The following is a 22,693-nucleotide window of genomic DNA, read 5'->3' as shown; positions in this document are numbered from 1 at the left end:
ATATTTCACCATCAGAGAGAGTTTTAAAAGACTTTCCTACAGCCTTGCTTATGCAAGGGGGAGGGGGAATCCTGCTTTCCAGGAGATTAAGGAGGGGCAGGGCATATCCAGAGAGGCAAAGGCAAAGAGTGAAGGCTGAGTGGCCAGAAAGAGCAATGTGTGTTCCTGTGCCTCCTGAAACTGCAAGGAAGCAAAGGGCCTGACCCCAAAAAACAAAATTCAGGGCAGATTAAGAAAATGGTACCAACTGCTGCAAGTACATGGGAAGGACAATGATTGTTCCTGTGCCTTCTTATAGCACTAGAGATATGTCTCAATCAGGCAAGGATTTTTTTAAAAAAGTTTAACTTGAAAATTTGCCAACACAAGGGATGAGGTGAAGGAAAGAGAGCACAGGGTGGGACTATCTCACAAGCGTGGTTCAGTCAGCAGAAAGTGGGTGGGAAGTGGAGCCAACAAAAGTTCAGGAAACAATACACATGAACAATCATCATTCATATCTTATTGTTAGAAAAGGATTGGGGTAAAAGTGGTCACAAAAGAATGGGGGGGGAATGCGAAGTGAAAACAAGGCTCAAAAAATCTTTCAGAAGAGAGGATAAACCGAAGCAGTCTGGGGCCAAATCCAATCCAGTTACACTGTGCAGTCAGTGTGATCCTGGTGAATTCAGGGGACGTGCTTCCTTGGGCTAGGGAGCAGCTATAGGCTTACAGTATATTCTCTCCTCTAGTGGAGCATCGTTTACAGAGAGAGCAGCTTTTCCCCACAGGATTATACTCCACATGCATCAATTAATAATTCAACTCTTGGTCCCTCAAGTACCAGGGATGACAGTGGGGCTGGCTGTGTGGGTCTAGTATTATTGAAAGTCCAGATTATCTAGATCTCGGTTGCAGATCTCTAAATTACTAATTTACTAATCTAAATTACTAATTTAATTTTATTGTATTTCAAAAATATTTTATACAAAATGATATGTTTCATTTATTACATACAGCAAAACAAAAAACAACCACCCAGCTCTGAAACTTCTAAGTCACTCAGAGTAACTGGACTGAAATCCTGTTCTCCTGGTCATGTTATTACCCCCAGTGGAGTTGGGCTGGGAAAAGCGAGGGAAGTCATCAAGTCCACAGAACGTGCGCAGAGCCCGCCAGACAATTTTAAGCAGAGAACCCGCACGTGCATTAACAAACACATGGTTCTATAGAAATAAACCTGGAAACTCCGTGTAAATCCAAATCCTGCCTCCGTTTCTCCCGCTCACGAGGACAAATTCAGAGTGGCAGCCTCCTCTGAGGGCAGCGACGGTACCATTTGCATTGACATCTTCTTTCTGCCCCCCCCCCCAAAAAAAATTAGAATGATCAGTGATATGAAAGCTGTTCCTGCTGAATTAAACCTGGAACCACCACTTTAACTGCCGCCACAGAGAAATAGTATACCTTTAAATATATACACAATGCTCATCCTGTACCCTCCAGCTCCGTTTACGACGGCGTTCAGTTACAAACCGGAATGCTCTGTGAAAGCCTTTGGCTCCTTTTCACCTCTATACAAAGAACTGGGGCGTTCATTGGTTAATCGGGGTGGGCGGGGCTAGGAAGGCGTCTAATGGGATGAGGGGACGCTCTAGGAGGGATCCGAGTTTGAGCGTCGGCGCGCGAGCGGTTTGAAAAAAATGGACACACTGGAGGGTTTAACGGATTGTGGTGACGTCTCTCCTCCCGCGTCGCCTGTTCCGCCCGGGCGCGACGAGCGCCGCCCGGACCCTCCGGTACCCTTCTCTGAGGTGGAAACGGTGGCTACCGGATGGATGCTGGATTTCGCCTGCCGCTGCTTGTGCCGCCATTTCTGCGAGGGCAACCGTCAGGACTTCGAGAGGAGCCGCGACTTGTCGTTGAGTGAGCGGCTCGCCGTTCTCGCGATGCGCGGCGGGATTTGGGGGAAGCCGATGGCGCCGGGACGGTCCCCGCTAGTTGCCCTGCTGCTGTGCGGCGGCTCCCCTGGAAACGAGGCTTTCTGTTGCAGCGCCTTCCCTTCCGCGTTGAGTTGTCCTGGGCCAATGTTACAGGCGCTCTCTAGATGGACATGTTCCCTATCCAAATTCTCAAAAAGTCAACAATAAGCCCCCCTTGCAGAGTTTTGAGAATAGTTTTGAGAATTCGGGTGGGGGAAATGTGCATCCAGAGAGAGGCAAATCCGAGGCAAAACTCCCCATGCATCAAAGGCCCACCGTGTGTGTTCATCAGTAGAGGTGGAGAGAAGAATGACGAATCCCAAGCTAGGCTCTCTTAGGGCTTTTTACAGCCATGGGGGTTTGGGGTAAGGTGCCCACACTAAGCTGATAAAACCCCGCTCTGTTTCTCCTTTTCGTTAATATCTGGTAAAAGCGGTCAGCCGGTCAAGAGAAAAGTAACGTGTGTGGAAACTGGAAGTACTCTTCATGGCATGAAGATAAATAACGTCGCCTGGTATTTATTTGCTGCACATCAAACGGGTATTAAAGGAACAGCTTTAAAAACTAGCAACCCTAATTGGAGTGGTAGGTTAAGAGGGAGTATAGATGATTGGGGGATAAGTGTATAGGTTGTTCTCAGCAGGGCTATGCTCCCTTTAGAGGTCATGTTCGCTGCTTTGATGGGTCTGTAGGATCTGCATCTGCTCTTAAATACACAGTTAGCAATAGTGGCCTGGGTTGCCTTAATGCAATACTTCAGTAGAAGGCTCTCTGGGAACAAGATCTTGCTGTTATTTATGTCATGGTAACACCCAGATTAGGCACCCGACTGTACATAACACTGATTTTGAAAAGAGGAAACCAAGTCACAGCTAGGAACATGCTACGCAGAGCATATTGCTGCATTTTGTGTCAACTTCATTCGTTTCCGGACCAAGTTCAAAATTCTGGGGGCGTAAGCAACTTATTATAAAGACTGGAAGATATAAAATATTTTTAATGGCAGTCATAAATTTAACAAAAGCTCTTCTTACCATAGTATCTCTATGCAGATATGAACTCTTTCTTGTTACCTCAAGAAGTGGGTCACACAAGCTTTTCCTAGAGTTAAATTTCTATGTAGAAATTGTAACTATCAAACCTTTACAGTCAACACAATAGGGACAATTGGAAATATGAAGCTTTCTAGCATAGTGAGGGTCTAATTAGAATAGGCCTGCTGGATTAGGTCAATTGACTTGCAGTTCTGGTGGCATTTTGAAACAGAACCCTCTTGCCTATCCATGAGAGAATTCTTTTTTTTATCAGCAACAGGTAGTTCGGCTATTCTGAATCATGACAATTGGCCCAAGGTTGCTCATTTTGCTATGTGACTTGAGTGGAGATTAGAATCTAGGGCCAGTGACATAACCATTGTTCCCCAGTGGCTACCCTGTAATTGCATATTCAATCCAGTCTTATAGTTGTGTAAGCTTTGTCTTTCTTTTTCTTTTTTTACTACAATGCATGTTGCTTTGTAACTTTTTCCAGAAATAAAAATAACCCCAGCTTCACTTGTGGATCTTATGGTGGGGAGTGGGGATTGCATCCATCACTTTGCCTCCTTACTTAAAATATTAAGGTTCTATTGTAAAACTAGAGTTTGGTATCCTAAATAATTGGGCATCACCTTAATATAACTTCAATTTAGCCTGAAAGCACCCTGAAATTCTGTGACATACCGGAGACTGAGCTGAAAATCTCCTGAGCTTTGGCTCCCTCTAGGGTTTACAATAACCATAAAACAATGAATCATTTTTCCTTTTAAAAGAAGTACATGATGAATTTTATTTAACCATTAATGCTTTTTTTAGTTAACCTGTTATAAGTCATCAGGTTGTTCCTGAATGCCCAAATCCTATAAACGCTTACTTGGAAGAGAATTTGATTGTTTTCAACTAACCTTAAGTCTAGTTCACTTTACTGCGGATCATAGCCCAAGGTTACTGATGTTACTAACCACACAGTGGCACTGTCAGAGCAAAATTCGTATAATCATATCTGCTTTTTCTTTTCAGCTATTATCAAAGGGTTGCGCAGAACAGAAGCTCGGCAAGTGAAAACAATATGCATTTGTCAGCTAGTGGTGGGTGTTGCAGAGGGAAAATCACTTGGTAAACATTCTGTTAATTTTCTTATATGTTTCTCATTGTAAGCTATTTTTAGTTTCTTTGCCAAGAGAGAGACAAAGCAAAAGGTAAAAAGACACGTTTCAGCCGACCTTAATAGCCAGCCATTATTTGTCACTCTTAGACAGGCCTTTGAATTAAAAATAGTTTTGTATCCTGTCACTTCACTCAGCAAAGTCTGAAGCAATCCTATGGCTGAAGGAGGCTTCCTCCAATAGCCTGACTTTTCTGCCAAAGGAAGAACCATTTTTGTCAGAGGAAGGCTTTTAGGCTGGAGGAAATATTGGGGTATACTGAGAATTTTAGGCTATGGTAGGATACTGTTGCCAACCTGTCAAAAAAAAGGAGGGACACTTGCCTATGCATGGAGGATACACCTAGAGTTGCTGTTAATGTTGACATTGATATGCTGATGCTATCTTCAAGATGACCAAATTGTCCTCCTTAGGCTTCTTATTGTATTATCCTGTAACTGCATTTGCTAAGGATTTTGCACTTGTTTTGATTATCTGTCTTGCAAAACTTTGTTCATGCTTTATGCCCAAGCAGGTATAAAGAATACTGGAGTTCCAAAAGAGCTTTTGATCCATTAATCTCTGGTGTATCTGGGATATTAGATTGTTTCCATGTAGAGAATGCCTGGTATCAATTCCTTTCCTTAGATCAATAGACCTTTTGGTGGGAAAGGGTTGTATCTTTTGGCCAAACGTTCTTCAGATAGTTTATTCTTGCACTCCTTATATTTTAAAAGTGAAGAGATTTTTGGAAGACTCTATCCCATGCCTCTGGTGTCATTTTGTGTCTTTTGGGGGAGCACCCATAACAGATATTAATGGGGGCCTTGGGTTATTTAATGGTCTTTATACCATGTTACGGAGGCAGCTGCTTCTGAGCTGGTGGAAAATTGACACCCTCCCTCCTCTTAACACTTCTGTATGCCAGAGGGCTTGAGACACCTTCCGCTCAGTTCTCTTTGATATGTGGAGAAATTGGGGGGCGGGGAGATTATGTCACTCATATTCTCCTTGCTTAAATACAGTCACCAGAAGGAGATTCAGGATTACACAAGGGAACCTGTTCTCCCATTTGTGAAACTTAATTTGTGTTTTCTTTTATAACATATTTTTCACAAACTGAATGTTGTAGAATTTTAAATTTGTGTTGAACTGGTCTTTTAATTGCAATAAATGATTTGTTGTTGTTGATATTTTTCACAAGAGTTTTGGACAATATGGTCACTGAAATAGAAACCCTGGAGTCTGAAAAATGAGTTTGGCTGCTGAATTTTTTTGCTTGTATCTAAAGCCATAGAGAATTTTGTCAAGGCCTGACTTAACAGTGTTCATGAACCAAAAAATGGTCAGTCTGACGCAACTGACAGGTTTTTGTAGGTATGTGCTGTTTGGAATCTGTAATGTGCCTCTTTTTTCAAGGACTCTTTTCTGCTTTTTTTTTTTTTTTTGCCCTTTCTCCGTCATATAATTATCCTTTTTCACCTACCAGTCCCCTTCCCCTAAACTTCCACTAGAAGCAAAGGCTGATAGTTGATCTATTCCTGAGACAGAAAGTAGATGTCCATTTATAATTAGAATACTGAGCCAATTGCAGAGATCAGGTAGCTGCTTAGAATAAACGGTCACCCAAATGTGTCAGTGGATTACATCTGTGGTGAATTGCTGATCCTGGAGTGGTTGATCCATATTTGCCATAATGTGAGTATAATATTTCATGCTTGACAAAGATGGTTTTCCACAATTCTGTCTTTAAAAAGCAAAGCAACCTTTCAAAAGAGGATTGTTCTTTCAGTTTCAAGCGGCATGTATTTATAGTAAATTCAAATTTCCTTAAGAACATAAGAAAGGCCCTGCTGGATCAGACCAAGGCCCATCAAGTCCAGCAGTCTGTTCACACAGTGGCCAACCAGGTGCCTCTAGGAAGCCACAAACAAGACGACTGCAGGAGCACCATCCTGCCTGTGTTCCACCGCACCCAAAATAATAGGCATGCTCCTCTGATACTAGAGAGAATAGGTATGCAGCATGACTAGTATCCATTCTAACTAGTCCCCTAATCATTTTGGTTGCTCTTTTCTGCACCTTCTCAAGCTCTGTAATATCCTTTTGTAGGTGTGGTGACCAAAACTGTACACAGTATTCCAAGTGTGGTCTCACCATAGATTTGTACAAGGACAGTATGATATCAGTTTTATTCTCTATTCCTCGTCTAATTATGGAATTTGCCTTTTTTACAGCAGCCACACACTGAGTTGACTTCATTGAGCTATCCATTACCACCCCAAGATCCCATCAGTGTATATGTGAAGTTGGGATTTTTTGCTCCAATATGCATCACTTTACACTTATTCACATTGAATCTCATTTGCCATTTTAATGCCCATTCTTCCAGTATGTAGAGATCCTTCTGGAGCTCTTCACAGTCCGATTTTGTTTTAACCACCCTAAATAATTTGGTGTCATCTGCAAACTTGGCTACTTCACTGTTTAACCCCATTGATGAACAGGTTGAAAAGCACCAGTCCCAACACAGATCCCTGAGGCACCCCACTGCTCACATCCCGCCATTGGGAGAATTGATCATTGATTCCTACTCTCTGCTTCCTTGTAAGCAACCAGCATTTATTGTAGCTAAAAATTGTTTTTTTATTCTGATTTTTTAAAATACTTTTATCTATCAAAAGTAAAAAAATATAATGCATTTGTTCTGTGGAGTTCGGTTTCATATTGAAGAGCTAGATTTGAGTCCACTAGCACCTAAGAGAACGGCAAGACGTTTTGGGTTCAAGAGTCAAAGCTCCCTTCTTATTGGAGTGTGTTCTGCTTTGTACTGAAACTGCTTTGTAGGATTGCAGTAGGATTTGCAATTTCCATATGTGTCTTCAAGCCATGACTTTTGAATCTGAATCCCAAATGCACATTTGCTGAGCGTATCTCCTAACTCAGCAACAGAAGCAATTCTTCTCCAAAAAGTAGAACAGGTAATCCTTACTTGCTCTTCAGTGACATTGTTGTTCATGACCAAACACACTAATTTGTGTACCCCTCTCTGCAAAACATTAGGGACCCAACTAGAAAGGCTAAACAGGTGACTATGGTACTGGCAGTAAGGGTAAGATATGCAGTTGCTATTTTGGTACAATCACGGGGATCACAATCTTGTTTGTTGTTCCAGTTACAATGGGTGGAGGCATCCATTAGGGAAGAAACAATATACTAGATATTCTGAGGCGCACAGCTGACTTAAAAATTCAAATAAGTACTAATCAACCATCAAAGTTCTTTTCATATTGTTGGTGTTTTGGTGGTATTCAATATGTCTGCTTTCCTATTGGTGGAAGTCTCATTCTACATTACTTTTGTATTCTCTTATTTTGTGTGTAAACTAATATAACTTCAGTAGTTAACAACTACCGTTATCCATTCCAAAGATTTAAAGTGTTTATATGTCTGAATGTTTTATTTGGAGAGCTGTCTTTTTCAAACGGTTGTGCCGACAATAGCAAAGGAAGGAGTTCACTTCTCATATGTGTGCAGTGAGTTGCTGTGTAGTGATTTTGTTTTCTACTCTAGGAAATGTTCTTAGCCCTTCTAAATGTATTTCCTCTTAAGATTCTCATTTTGGGAGTGATCAAACAATTTCACCTCTGGAAAATGCTCTGGCAGCTTGGACTTCACTTCAGAAAATACAAAAGAAACAAGATAAATTACATGAAGACATCAAATGCTTAATTCAGATTCAGGTAGGTTTGTGGCTGTATGTGGTCATTTTATTGAAGATGCAATGCAAGAGAAGGTCAAAAGCAACAGTACAATACTGAAAGTAAGAAGTTAAACATTGTGCTTTAGTTTCTGCATGTGTTATTACTTGATCAGTTAAATCATGGTCTCATGTCATAGGGTGGGATCTTGGGAAACAGGGTCTGTCAATATTGGTCTTCACATAAAGTTGCTCAGGTAGCTTTGCTCCCATATTTTATAAATATTACAAATACTCTATTTTTACTCAGATAACTCCAATGAAGGTGATACTTTTTATCAGCCCAGAGATCACTGGTAAGAATGACAGACAGGTTGTCTTTCTTTCTTTCTTTATAGGCTGTAGCTGTGCACATGGAAAAAGGCTATTTTAAGGAAGCTGCAGAAGTCGTAGAAAGATTGTTTCCAGAATCTCTCTCAAATGAGGTAATACTGAATTATGTTAAAAGCTGATAAATACAAAAGTTTAGGAAAAACCCAATATATTCTAAAGCTAATGAGCCTTCTAAAGGTGAAATGTATCAACTCCTCTTAAATGAGCAACTATTTTAAGTGTATGAGCTTCAGAGAGCAAGGCTCGCCCTTAGGGGACCACTGTCACTGCTGATGCTAATGTTCTGGAAAGTAATTGCAAATCTCTTTGTGGGTTTGCTATTTTAAAATATAAAGACACAAATGGTTTACCCTTAGTGCTTTTGTACAAGTGGACATCTTTACAGTATAAGGTCTGTAGCTTGACCACTTCCCTAATTTGCAGGCCCTGAATTCAGACCCAAACTTTCGGCACACAACTGAGTAAAAGCAAAAATTTCATTCTATTTCAGTGAGTTCACGTATTGTTTTGGTAGCTTAGATTTGAAAAGCTTATTCCACTGCATCTGACCAAATTATCATTCGCTATCTTGAATATGTTCTCTTGCTGCACACCCTTTTGTAATACCAGTTGCTCTTTTCTCGCTCAGAGGGAGAAGGGCATCTTCATTATGGGTGTTTCCTTTTCCTCTTATCTCGGGAGGCAGGAACCAAATATTTAAATTTTTCTGACCTCTGAGGGTAAACGCCCCCTTGTGATCAGTTCTATTTCCTGCCTTGAACGGGAGAGCAGCCTTCTAGCAGCTCTCTGCTACAGAAATAATAGAGAAACCTTAACCTTACTTATTAGACCTAAAAATATTCTTATTTTAACAAACCTAAACTTAACCTAACTAATCTACTACTCAATTCTATTTACTGTCTTAATTTTCTGCCTATTCTCCTCAGAAGGGTCTTTTCCCGCCAAAAAAAAAAAAAAAAAAAAAATGGCGGATCGGCATCAGGACAGCTATATAGCGCCTGCCAATTTAGACCCTAGCCTGCTAGTGGCCTTACCACTACAATTAGATGAACCCTCGGACAGTCACTCTGGTGACCTGAGGACCAAAACTCAAAAGGGAAAGGCAAAAGCGGCAAGAACGGCGCAGGCAAGTACAAACGGCTTGGCTCGACCGCTAACAAGCGCGCCAAATGCCTGCTGCAAAACGCACGCTGCTCTGCCGCGCCTGAAAGACGCGACTGCCAGATCGCAACAGAAAGCGGCCGGGAGAAAACAGCGGCGGTAGCCGCTCCTCCCACACAGCATGAACGGGGGAAATGAAGGAGGCTGGCGGCTCGCCTTTTTGCCTCGCCCACCGTGCTCCGTCCTTAGGCGGCTCGCCTATTGTTATTCAAGGACGGGAAGCAGCGGGAAGCAGCCAGGAGAACACAGCGGCTATAGCCACTTCTCCCACACTGCACAAACGGGGAAAATGAAGGAGGCTGGCGGCTCGCCTTTTTGCCTCGCAATGCTCCGTCCTCAGGCAGCTCGCCTATTATTATTTAAGGACGGGAAGCATCAACGGAGACATCGACTGCCGGTAAGGTGACTTCGCCCCCCCCCCCTCATAGATGCAGCCTGTTTTACTCCTGTAAGAGCAGAGCTCTCCGCCCTGATTAAAAACGCCTTCTCAGATGGCTTAAGGGCAGTACAACCTCCTTATCCTGCCCCATCCATACAGGGATCGTAGGGATCACACCCTCCAGCACCACAAACAGTAATCTGATTGCTAAAAGGGCAGAATATCAGCCAAAGCAGGGGAACGGATGTGGCTCAGTGGCAGAGCGTCGGATTGGCATGCAGAGGGCCAATTCTGGTAGTAGGTGATGTGGAAGACCTCTGCCTGAGATCCTGGTGAGCCAATCACCAGTCCAAGTAGTACCAAGAGAGTACGTGCTGGCCAGCCTAAGCAGCGCTGAAAGCTAATTCACGGTCACAAAATTGCCAATTGGTACCCAGACTGTCTATAGTATTTAACGCAGAAGATTTCCTTCTGCATTGGCATAAAAACCTAGCTACTCTTGATCTCTCAGAGGACTCAGAGTGGGAGAAAAGACTCCAGATAGGTTTGTGCCAGCGCTTGATTATTTCTAACTCTGTTGAAAGCAGAGCGGGAGAAACCAATGGCACCCATACAATGCTCCACAGCCTCTAGGAAGCCTTTATATTTGGTTTATCGGTGCTTCTAAAATTCTAAAAGTGCCTTCAGTAGAATCACCTGTCACTGACTTCACTCCTTCAACCTTGTTACATGGCCTTGCCATGATTAGGGACCCTACAGATAGGAAGGCAGAGTTAGCAGGCATAAATGCTCAGAGGCCTTGGCACTCACTATCAAGCGCTTCTATCACATCTGCCGTAGTATACAGAGCGGCAATAATTTGGACTAGGAAGTTATATCAACTTTTTCCACAGGAAGAAAGAAACGCCTTTACAGGAGTACCCATGTTTTTTGAGAGTGGTATTCTTTCTAACTGATTCGAACTTCGATACCATGCCATATGCAGCTAGGACACTAGCCGCAGCATCAGATGCCAGAAGGGCATCCATGTTTTTTTGAGAGTGGTATCCTTCCAGCTGATTCTACCTTAGATACCATGTCATCCATGTTTTCGAGAGTGGTATTCTTTCTAGCTGATTCCTCCTTAGATAACATGTCATATGCAGCTAGAACACTAGCCACAGCCTCAGCTGCCAGAAAGGCTCTCTGGGTACGCCCCTGGCAAGCGGAGTATATAGATCAAAATTGGTTATTATGGGCTTCCTGTATCAGGGAAAGACCTTGCTTGGAGACAATTTGGTCCCCATATCAGTGGAGACCAAAGACAAGTTTCTACGCAAGGAATCCAAGGGATCACTCCCTCTATGTCCTTTCGTGCATACCACATATTTCAAAGATACAGACCTGATCAACCTAGAAACCACCGGAACCAGAATCGCAGCTCCTTTAGTAAAGGAGGACGATTCAATAAATCTCCAAAATCCTCCACCTTCCAGGGCAATAAAGGGGATAAACCCGACCGCCCAACCAAACAGTGACGCCAGCCACCAGTCAGTGGAAGGCAGGCTCAGCCTATTACACCATCAGTGGTCACCTCCCAACCAGGCCTCTGGGTCACAAACATTATCTCACAAGGCTATCAGATAGAGTTTTTCTTACACTCCTTCACATCGACTAGTAATATCTCCAACATTCCCCCCCCCCAAAAAAAAAATCCATAGAACTTCAGAGGCCTCTTGGACATCAAGGCGATGGAGCCATTGGGAGTCTATTCAGTATTCTTTACTGTTCCCAACAAAGGCGGCGGATGGAAAGCCATCCTAGACCTCAAGTTTCTGAACAGATTATCCCATTAAAGCGCTTCAGGATGGAGACACTAAAGTCAGTCACACAGGTCCTCAGGGAAAAGCATTTTCTTACATTCTAATACACCCGGCACATTGTTGTTTCCTTCGGTTCCCGTACAAGGGACACCTCTTCCAATTCAGGGCCTTACGATTCGGGTTATCATCGCCCCTCCTCGAGTATTCACCAAAGTTCTGGACACACCAGTCACATCTCTGCGCGAGGAGTGCGTGATAATGCACCCTTCTCAGACGACATTCTGATTTGCGCAAGCTCAAACTAGCAGAGCATAGATCATTCAGAGAGAGTTCTAAAGAGGTTAACAGAACACTGGTCATAATCAACTTCAGAAAGACCCACTTAGTTCCATCCCAACGATTGAGAGAGATGGGGGATGGACATAGACACACTGACAAACTCCTTATACCTTCCAGTGGACAAAAATCCACAACATTTCATCTCTAGCAAAGAAAGCGATTAATTCCCGGTCGCCTTCTCTAATGTCCCTGACCAAACTGAAGGGTCACATGTCTGCATGCATTCCCGCAGTTCAAGGGGCACGCTTACGAGCAAGACCTCTTCAATGGTTCTTAAGGCCGTACCAAAGAGACATACCAAGGAAGAAGTGACAGAAATCTCATCCTGACCGATGAAGTCAGATCAAGACTAGTATGATGGTTTCAGTCTCAGAATTTGACGAAAGGAAGTTGGTATCTCCGTCCAACACCAATTCAAATCTTCACGGACGCGTGTCTATCAGGTTGGGAAGCCACACTCAAGGGACAATGGCTCAAGCAACATGGACTATCAAGAACAGAATCTTCACATCAGTGCCCTAGAAATCAGGACGATCCTCAGAAGCGACTACATTTTTCCTTGGGCCGAGTCCAACCTCTCATCAAAATCAGCAGAACATATTCAGGGCACAGTCAACATACAAGCAGACTGGCTCAGCAGACAGGACATCAGCGAGGCAGAATGGTCTCTACATCCAGAGGTCTTTCAACTTATTACTCAGAGATTCGGCACGCCACAGATTCATCTGTTTGCATCCAGCATCATCCACCAGCTGCCAAGGTACTATTCCATGTACCGTCAACAGGGGGCGGAACAAATGGACCTCTTAATGTCACCAGGGCCACACGACCTACTGTACGGGTTCCCCCCTCCCTCCAAGGGTATTGAGAAAGGTACGACTTCAAAAAGCATCAGTCAGATTCATAGCTCCATATTGGCTGCGATGACCGTGGTTCCCATCTATAATTCAGATGTCCATACAGAACCATTGGAGACTTCCAGACAGACAAGATCTCCCTCTACAAGACCCAATATGCCATCCCAATCCAGGGTGGTACAAACTGACCGCATGGGCACTGAAAGGAGATGACTTATAGCCCTAGGTTATAGCCTGGTGGCCGTCACTACCATATTGACAACAAGGAAGCCATCAGGAGGGACAGAGCTTAGGGCTAGCTACCTGCACTCTACAAAGGCAACTGGCATCTATAGCTACCATAGTACCCAAGGTATCTGGATACCGCTTAACCAAACACCATCACATAAAAGCCTTTTTAAGGGGCGTCAGTTATTTAGCTCCTCCTGTTAGACACAGGTTCACAACTAGAGCCTGCACACAGCTTTGACAGCACTCACACAACTACCATTCGAACCAATCACTGAGATAGGACAAAATGTAGCTGCAAGTTTCACAGGGAGCAGGACATAGTGCTTACATCTTCTGCACTAACCCCAAGAATCCTAAGGAGAAGGCCTGGCACTAGCTAGACCTAAGAAGGGCACTACCTGTTTACATTTATCTTACTAAAATTATTAGGAACTCTGACTCCTTATTCGTTCATATCTCACCACCTGACAAGGGCAAGCATATGTCCAAGGCATCCATTAGTAGGACCATCACCTTATACATAACACAGGCTTATAGAATAAGTAACCTACCTGCTCCTGCGGGCGTTACTGCCCACTTGGGAAGAAGTGCGGCTACTTCAGCAGCCTTCGACTGCCGTGCTTTATGGAAGAGATATGTAAGGCTGCAACTTGGTCCTCGGTGTCCACATTTGTGAGACACTACAAATTAGATCTATACTTGTCAGCAGATGCCGCCTTAGGCAGACGAGTACTGCAAAGTATACTTCAGGATGTCTAACCCTCCCAAGGGCGGGGGACAGCTCTTGTATGTCCCATAATGAAGATGCCCTTCTCCCTCTGAGCGAGAAAGAGCCTTGGCTACTTACCGTGAAGGCTTCTTCTGCTCAGAGGGACGAAGGGCATCTTGCCCGCCCAGACGTCAGTAAAATATAAATAAAACAAATAAAATAAAATTACAGGTAATCATGGTTACATCTAACTTCCAGTTGACATTCAATTCAAGTTAAACGCTGTTTGTTGGTTCATGACTTATAGTTATCCTAAAGGTTCATCGTTAATGTTTATTAGGAACTTATTTCTTGTATAGAATTATAACTAACATGTTTCTTCAGTCTATCTTAAATATATAAGGCTCGGAAAGTCTTTAACTGATCACAAGGGGGCGTTTACCCTCAGAGGTCAGAAAAATTTAAATATTTGGTTCCTGCCTCCCGAGATAAGAGGAAAAGGAAACACCCATAATGAAGATGCCCTTCGTCCCTCTGAGCAGAAGAAGCCTTCACGGTAAGTAGCCAAGGCTCTTTCTCTTTTTAACATATGATGTAAAATAAATGTTTATAGCTAATTGAAGTTTTTTTTAATGAGGAGAACTTGGTAGTGCTTTGGCTGGATCTAGACCACAGCCCCTCAACATGCAAGGAAGGACTGGTAGGATGCCAGCTGTCACTTGTAGACAGTCATGTCAGAAAGGTGAACTCTCTCTCTCTCATTCCCCCAATGTGGAGAGAATCCTCCCAGGTTAAAAATAAAACAAAATGCATTGTGGCTTGGCTCACACTGCCCCTGACCAGTTCAGCTTAGAAGGCAGGGCTATAAACATTCTAAAAAGAAGACTGGAGACTTGAGTTCTGCTTCTCCAGCTGGCAACCTGACTGATGTCCTTCCCAGTATGAAGCTGGCACTCTGCATCAGTCTCCCATTCCTCAACAGGAGAGATGACCACTGGCTGATTGAGCAGGATGACCTTGGTCATGCTTTCAGGTATCTGGTGCCATTTCCCTAGGTTTGGGGAACAGCTGGCTGGTTTGAAAAAAGGACACTGTCTTTCATTCAGCCAGGGGGCACCCTGCCCATTAGGATTGGAAGATTCTCTTGCATGTGCTCAGGGGGGCAGCCGCTCCATTATATAGCTCTTTGTTGACCTGTACCTGCTGAATGCCACAGCCACATCTGTTCTGGGAAGCTTGGTAAGGCATGCACAGTGACCTGAAGGATTCTCTGGAGAAAAGTGAGGGTGGGATCTCCTTGGCAGTTCCAGAGTGTTTTATGGGAGAGGGGGTGAAGCCTCAGAAGTGTCTTATGCAACCTCCCCCCCCCACACGATGAGGCACTTAAGAGCAAGCAAGGCAACCCTGTCCTTTCTCACTCCCTGGCTCCATTTGTAAGCAGGAAAACTAAGCTTAGGGCCAGGCTCCTGGACAAACTATTGGCATGTTCTTATCTGAGGACAGGTGACTCTAGTCCCTAAGGGATCGGTGATAGAAAACGTACCACCTAAGCTAAAAGAGCTGGCCATCACTGTCTTAATGTACTGTATATACTTCCTTCACTTATTTCTAGAAGTTGTACGCATGAACTCTTAATATCTAGAAAATGGATTGTACCGTATATACTCGCGTATAAGCCGAGTTTTTCAGCCCAAAAAAAGGTCTGAAAAAGCCGGACTTGGCTTATACGTGGGTCAATACGGTAGGGTAGGGGAGGAGGGAGGGGGGAACTTACCGCCATCACCGCCGCCGCGCCAGGGAGCCTTCCTCCGGCCGGCAGGGGCCTGGAGGGGCCGCCCACGCGCCCAGGCGCGTTTTTTTAGCCGCCCACGCGCCCATGCGGCCGCCATTTTAGAGCGCAGCATTGCCAGTAAAGGGAATTTCTTATTGACCCTCGGCTTATACGCGGGTCAATAAGAAATTCCCTTTTCTGGCCTCAAATTTGGGGGGTCGGCTTATACTCGGGTCGGCTTATACCCGAGTATATACGGTAATCGTTCTAAAGTATTCAAGGTATGCAGATAAGTTGCAAAATATTTGTGTTGGTAATATCACTTGGACTGGCCAAAGTATGTTTCAGGTTTGTAATGGCACATGCCAGTCTTTTTAAGTTTTGTCCATTGTATCTTGACTGCATATTCTGAATTTTCTCTTTAGCCTTTAGGAATGAAGCTGGCTGCAATAACAAAGCAAAAGGATCCATATCACCAATTTCTCCAGCATTTCAGTTTCAGTCTTATGACTGAGAAAATAAAATCTTACATTATCATGTTCTTGAATGAAGAATCTAATAATTTTCTAATTAAGGTAGGTTAAAAGGAAGGAAAGATGACTGGCCACAAGAATACCCATTTTGTGCAAGGTGGAACAAATAGTAACAATAGAACAAAATTTACAAATATTAACTGAAAAATGGAACAAATATTAAAGACTCTGGGCTGGATCCAAATCTCATTTTCTGCTGCCATCTCACAGGAGTGTGTTTCTGTTTTTCATAACCCACTACCTCCCACTGCACACCTGCCCTTCCCTCTCCCATACAGTTCCTGAATGTTTTCTGTTCCTCAGAATCAGTGTTTCTGTGAGCTCAGAGGGCTGCAGCAGGAGCCAAGCAGAAGAGTTCTGATCCGTTAGTGGAGATGCACTGACCGCACTTTTGAACCAGACCATGGATTAGAAACATTCTAGTTGTTTGTGGGTAGCTTACTTGTTCTTTAAATTGTAAATGACTTTGTTAAAATGACTCTTTAAAACACATACATTAGAACTGTAGCGCAGTACTAATATTTTTTAAAATTGCTGTGATATTTCTACTTTTAAGTTCTCTGTATGTAAAAATAGCATACCGTGCTGTTTTACAGGAAGCTACAAAAGAGGCAGAAGCTAAAAAATCTGGAAAAAAAGTAACAGACGCACAATGTGACACTGAAAACGAAGCAGATGGGGGAAAACTCTTGGAAAGCATGCAGAGGTCTGCAGTATGTTAAAAAGTTTTAACACCTTGAAGAGTCATTCTTACTTATACAGTTTTGTTGTAACAGGATAGTGTAGGAGCTGGTGGGACTTTGTTATCAGTTTATTTCCTGAAATTCTGCGTGTCAACCAAAACCATGTCCAGCCTCTAGGAAGCTCTTACCAATCAATCACCACTCAGCAAAGAAGCAACCAATCAGGAGAGTGGGGGTGGGGGAATGTAAACGGATTGTGGAATCAGACAGTTAAATTGCTAGATAGGGCTGGGTAAAAAAGAGCAGAGTTATGAAATTAGGGTCTATCTCAAAATTCCTCACGCAGGAGGGAATTAAAAGGACTTTCCTTTGGAGAAGGGAAACTCATGCCCATTCTAATAAGTATCAAGCTGGTAGTGAGATCCCCCCCCCACTCTCCTGATTGGTTGCTTCTTTGCTGAGTGGTGATTGATTGGTAAGAGCTTCCTAGAGGCTGGACATGGTTTTGGTTGTCACACGTAAAATTTCAGGAAATAAACTGAAAGCCAGTTTTGAAGGCAACAGTTACTAAATTGTTAAATGAAACATGGTAACTTGTCAACTTGTGCTGTATAGTTTTGAGCCCAGTATTGATGAACCACTAAGCTTTTTACCCTCTCTGAGTGAATCAAAATAAGCTGTCTCAACCTACGTTTAACTCCCTAAGCACAATACGCTAATTGCAAGGAACCATCAGATGCATTGACTGTTTTTTTTTTTAAAGTCTGCTCTCTTATCATGCTATCATTTTTTCCTACAAATATAGCACCTTAATAAAATAGAGAAGGGTATAGAAATTATCCTGGCATTTTGGGTCCTTACCCAAACCTGTCCTCCGAAGAAACATACACTAGGCTTTTCTGTCATTTTAGCATATTTTAGTAGTTACATCCACTGAACAACTGAAAAGAATTGGTCTAGTGTTTTGGGACACAGATTCCAGAACAGTTTCTCTTTTTTCATTTCTTTGATCCATTTTTTACAGATCACGTAAGCAGTCTTGTTCCTTAAGTGGCCGAGCATTTTGGAATTTGGAACAGATGCAGTGTCCCCGTAGAACAATGATTACAAAACGGAAAACTCTCCAAAGTAAGTGTTAATTATTTGAATATTAAAATTGATTTAATATAGGTGGATAAATAAAATACTGAAGTTTAGTATCGCATGAAACTGCTTGCAAATGACTTACAAATGCATATCTGAACCACAGATTTAAGAAATGCAGCTTAATATAAATATTATATAAGTATTAATTGATATGATTTTTAGATGGTGAAGAACAATATGCACATATGGCTTTATAATACTGAACCAATTTATCCTTTGTTTAAAATATCTGGGCTAACTACTGATCTGTCTTTTTATGAGAGAATTTGTAGAAACTTTAATTTCTGAATACCGTATGAGAAGACAGCCTACTAACTCTTAACTTGTTCAGATCAGTGGACCTTGAGTACGTTTAAAACATACGTTACGTTAAACACTTGAGCAACTGAATGCACCTGTATTTGTGGCATAACTTATACTGTAATAATGTACAGGTGCTGCAGTTGAGAAAGCTTAATGTTTCCAATACCATAGCCAGTTTCTGATTGGTGATAGATAGGAGTTTGTGGACAAGTCTTGCTGTGTATTACTGCGTATTGCTGCATATGACAACTTAGTTGCATTGGAAAGGGTTGTGATGCCTGTGTCTACTCTTGCTACTGCAAAATTAAAAGTGACACCCCCTACTTCATAGAATAGCTCCCCCACATACATGCACACTGTTTAATGCCTAGAGCTTTTGGTAGGTATTAAAAACAGATACACAGTGTTTTTTTGTTGTTCCAGTTACAATGGGTGGAGGCATCCATTAGGGAAGAAATAGTATACTGGCTATTCTGAGCCACACAGCTGACTAAAAATTCAAATAAGTACTAATTAATTATCAAAGTGCTTTATACTGGACATATATGGGTATTACTTGGGGTTTAACTTCCCCTGCACCTTTGTGTCTGAACATTTGTAATGGAACAATAGCCCCTCTCCAAGGAGTTGCATAAATTTCAGTGTCATCTACAGAGATTTCCAGATGTTGGCTGTTGCAATTCAGTTAATTAAGCTAATCTGGCACTGATCTGTAATAAAGTAGTCTTAAGACCATACTATCATATCCTTAATATGCTGGTATCAATGTCTGGGTTCAAAATATTTGTTTGTGTTTTTGAATTAGGTAAGAAACCTTTGCAGAATATTGAAAATATTCAGAAAGGTGATAGCTCTCTGCCTGCTAGTCAGAAGAGACAGGTATGTATAAGAGTATAAAATAGTGTGCGTATAAGTATAGTGGTTAAGAGCGGCAGACTCTATTCTGGAGAACCAGGTTGGATTCCCACTCCTCCACATGAAGCCTGCTGGGTGATCTTGGGCTAGTCACAGTTCTCTGTGAACTCTCTAAGTCCCACCTACTTCACGAGGTGTCTGTTGTGGGGAGAGGAAGGGAAGACGATTGTAAGCTGCTTTGAGACTCCTTAAAGATAGACAAAGGCGAGGTATAAAAACCAACTCTTCTTCTTTATTTCATTATTTCTAAGCTCCCTTTCATAATTGTTTAGACAATTTATATGCCACGTTTCTCCCCACCAGGGACCCAAATTTACTTTAAAAAACAGAAACATATGATTTACACAAAGAAGAAAAAACAAGTATGCAGCACAACTCCTGGGCTGGTCCTGGATCCACTGGGTCATCTGACTCAGGCTGCCAGCTGAGAGCCCTGTCACTTATGCCTCTAGTCATACCCAGGCTTTCATCCCTGCAAATATAAAGGGAACCACAACTACTCTGGGGCGTTTAATAGCCACCTGATTTGCAACCTATGGACCTACCTTCATTTCATAGTATGTGATTTAATTCTTTGCCTCCTTTGCCTTTAAAAATAGAAGGTTGGCTGGTTTTCCTTTTAATTTCTTGAGAGGACTGGTATCTCTTTGCTGGCCAGTAGAAGAAAAATGTGCTTGAGAATTCACACTGCCAAAACAGACATCATCCTGCTTCTGGTGCTGAAAGGTCCCCAGTTACCATCACCAGACAACAGTTGTCTTAACAGTTAAAAGACCATAGATCTCATGAAATCAATAGAGTGATGGCCAAACTTTAAATAGTCTTTCTCATGTATTTGGCACAATGTGACCTAGTTGCTACCGTGCAATAAATCTACCCATTTAATGTTGAAGTCAAAACATTAAGAACTTCTGTCTGCATGCAGACCTTTCCCCAGCCAGCAGAGTCACCTCAAGAGCAGAGGCAGTCTCAAAAGGGCTCAGTCTAGCTCCTGCAGCCATTATTCCAGCACTGCAAAAAGTACAAAAGCATATTAGGCAACTAGTGTTGTTCTTACCCTGTTCATAAACATGTGACACATCAACATCCTGAAAGAAAACAAGCAAGCAAACAAAAAAAAAGTGCTCTTTCAGTTTGCCGAGCTTCCCTGCTTAATGGGAGACGCTGACTTTCCAAGCGTGACTGGCTGTTTACAGCTCACCATTAAACTATGCTGCTTTTTAGCTGTCCTGACAGGCTGTAAATTCATACAGCTCAGGCCAATCCGAAGACAGACATTCCCTAGCCACAGCTCAGAGCATGCAGAAAATCAGTCAGTCTTGGAGTAATGGGATGGACAATAAGGAGTCTCACTTCAGAAAAGGACACCAAAGCACTATGCCCTGTCTTCATTCTTCCCTATGCTCAAAGCCTAGAAATGTTTTGGTTGTGCTAACTTCAGCCAACAGGAGCTTGGCTGAAGAAGGCTCTTGCCCCCTAAGGGTCAGAAGTTGGCAGTTTCTAATAACTGCCTCCTGCTCAACAATTGCAAAACATTCTTAAAATAACCGTGTACTTGGCTTCTCCTGTTTATTCATAATCCTTTTAATAGAATCTGAGGGCACAGAACAGCACTTTTAGTATTCCAGGCAAACTGAATGTGCTCCTTTGTGGTGATCGATGCTTGCAGAAGATTCTGTGTGAAAGAATACTGTAAATGACTTTCAACAGGTCTCTGAGTGGTTCCTCTTTTCAGTGTTGTCATTGTTTAATTCTTTCAATAGGCAGACATTATGCCATGATTTATACCTGCTTACATTATTGTTATGTTTTTAGTTAACTTGTATGTGTGGATTTTCATCTTTCAAATTTTTAGCTCAAATGTTATTCATTGAATTACTGAAAAGATTTTTAGTTTGTGTCTCTGCCAAAAGGCAGCTGAGATAACTGTGTCAATAATAATGTGATTAACCTTGGAAATCATGGGAGTTACTACCTTAAAAATGCTGTGGTTTGGAAAAGCAGTTATGCTGAAATATGCAGGTGGCCATTTGGTCAGCACAAGGACTGTTATGTATTAGCAACAGGTTTAAAGATCCCACCCAAACATTTGTTTTAGTATACTTTTATCCTGTCCTTCAAGTAGTTTAGGATGGCATAAATGGTTCTCCTCCATTTCATTCTCACAACAACCATGTGAAACAGGTTAGGCTGAGAGAGTGATTGGCCCAAGATCCCAGTACTGTATCCTAAGACAGACTCAGTAAGCTTCATGGCAGGGTGGGGGTTTGACCTGGGTCTCCGAGACCTCGTCTTTTCTTAAATGAGAGCTACTTCAGAGGAATGAAAAAATCCCCCCTAGCATGTCACTACATTTTGTTCTGTCCTAGAAACCAAGCATGGACTAAGAGCATCAGCGAAGCTATCAAGCTAATCAGCTCAGAGGACAATCCTATGAATTAAAAGATTTTAAAAAAATAATGGAGGAAATCTTTTTGTGAACCTTTCCTGGGTTTTCTATGCATGAGCTTCTCTGCAGCAGCTGGTGAGCTACCAATAGTTCACAAGCCACCTGTCAGAGACTCTTGCTCTAAGTACTAAACTACTCTAGCTTCCCAGTGGTTGGGGAACAACATTTTCTGAATGACTACTCTTCTGTAGGATGCAAGCATGCAGTTAACTGTTCCAAATTAAAAGTTGACAGGAAATGGAGAATTTTCTTTCAGTTTCAGCTAGACTGGAAAAACCAAGTGTCTAAAATGTATATTACAGTTGAGATTCACAATTATTTTTATTTCTATAGCGCTGGAGTTACGAAGACGACAAGAAACTGAAGGATGGTATACGGAAGTTTGGAGTAGGAAACTGGACTCAGATTCTTCAGCATTATGACTTCAACAATAGAACTAACGTAATGCTCAAAGACAGGTGGAGGACTATGGTTCGGTTAAACATCGTTTAGTTGACTCTCCAACTTAACTGCCTAGTTTCTGTAAGAAGTAAAATAATGTATATTTTCACTGCTAAAATGATGTTTTTCAATTATTTTAGTGCATTCTGTATGCATCTTGGCTCTTGTAAATAGTTGTGACAGTAAAATAATAATACTGACTCATGGCTAGTGAATCTTCTTAAGGCCTGCAGCATCAACATGACTAATCTTAAATAAAGCTTTTAACTCTAGGACACTTACCAGTTCTTGGGAGTATATTCTGCGTAAATATTATTACTAAACTGTATAACAGTGAAAATCTAAACACATTTATGCTAGCATATGTGCTGCTGAACTCAATGAGATTGTTGGAGAAAAGGTTTAGAATCACATTAGAGGCCGTTTATATTGTTCTGTGAAAAAAGTACAGCTTTGGATCAATTGTCATGGATAGCCCGTGACAGCAAAATGACTCCTCCGAACAACAGAGAGGATTTTCAACTCTCCTTTGCTGCAGGAACATCCATGCATACAAAAGGGTTGTTGGCAAATTTTTTGTATTGCTAATATAACATCTTGCCTGACTGCAGTATGACTACTGGCCAGGTATGTATGTACCTTGACTCCAGTGAAAAGAAGCATAGCAATTGCACTTGTGCTTAATATCTGTTCTCAGTTCACATCTACAAGTGTACTGCCATTAATATGCAAGCTGAG

General features: G+C 42.2%; 1 protein-coding gene across 1 annotated transcript; it reads left to right on the top strand.

The window, feature by feature from the left end:
* Positions 1–1,682: 1,682 nt before the first annotated feature.
* TERF1 (telomeric repeat binding factor 1) lies at positions 1,683–22,034 on the top strand. Its single transcript, XM_056854679.1, has 10 exons — positions 1,683–1,905; positions 4,019–4,114; positions 7,756–7,886; positions 8,242–8,328; positions 15,911–16,060; positions 16,272–16,334; positions 16,615–16,724; positions 17,726–17,829; positions 18,956–19,029; positions 21,848–22,034. Exons 1-10 carry the CDS (start codon positions 1,683–1,685, stop codon positions 22,004–22,006), a joined length of 1,197 nt encoding a protein of 398 aa, XP_056710657.1. The 3' UTR covers positions 22,007–22,034.
* Positions 22,035–22,693: the final 659 nt, after the last annotated feature.

Source organism: Euleptes europaea, chromosome 8 (genome assembly GCF_029931775.1).
Source record: "Euleptes europaea isolate rEulEur1 chromosome 8, rEulEur1.hap1, whole genome shotgun sequence".
Taxonomy (NCBI): Eukaryota; Metazoa; Chordata; class Lepidosauria; order Squamata; family Sphaerodactylidae; genus Euleptes; species Euleptes europaea.
Note: the sequence above shows the minus strand (reverse complement) of the source record. Positions and strands in the feature narration are given on the sequence as shown.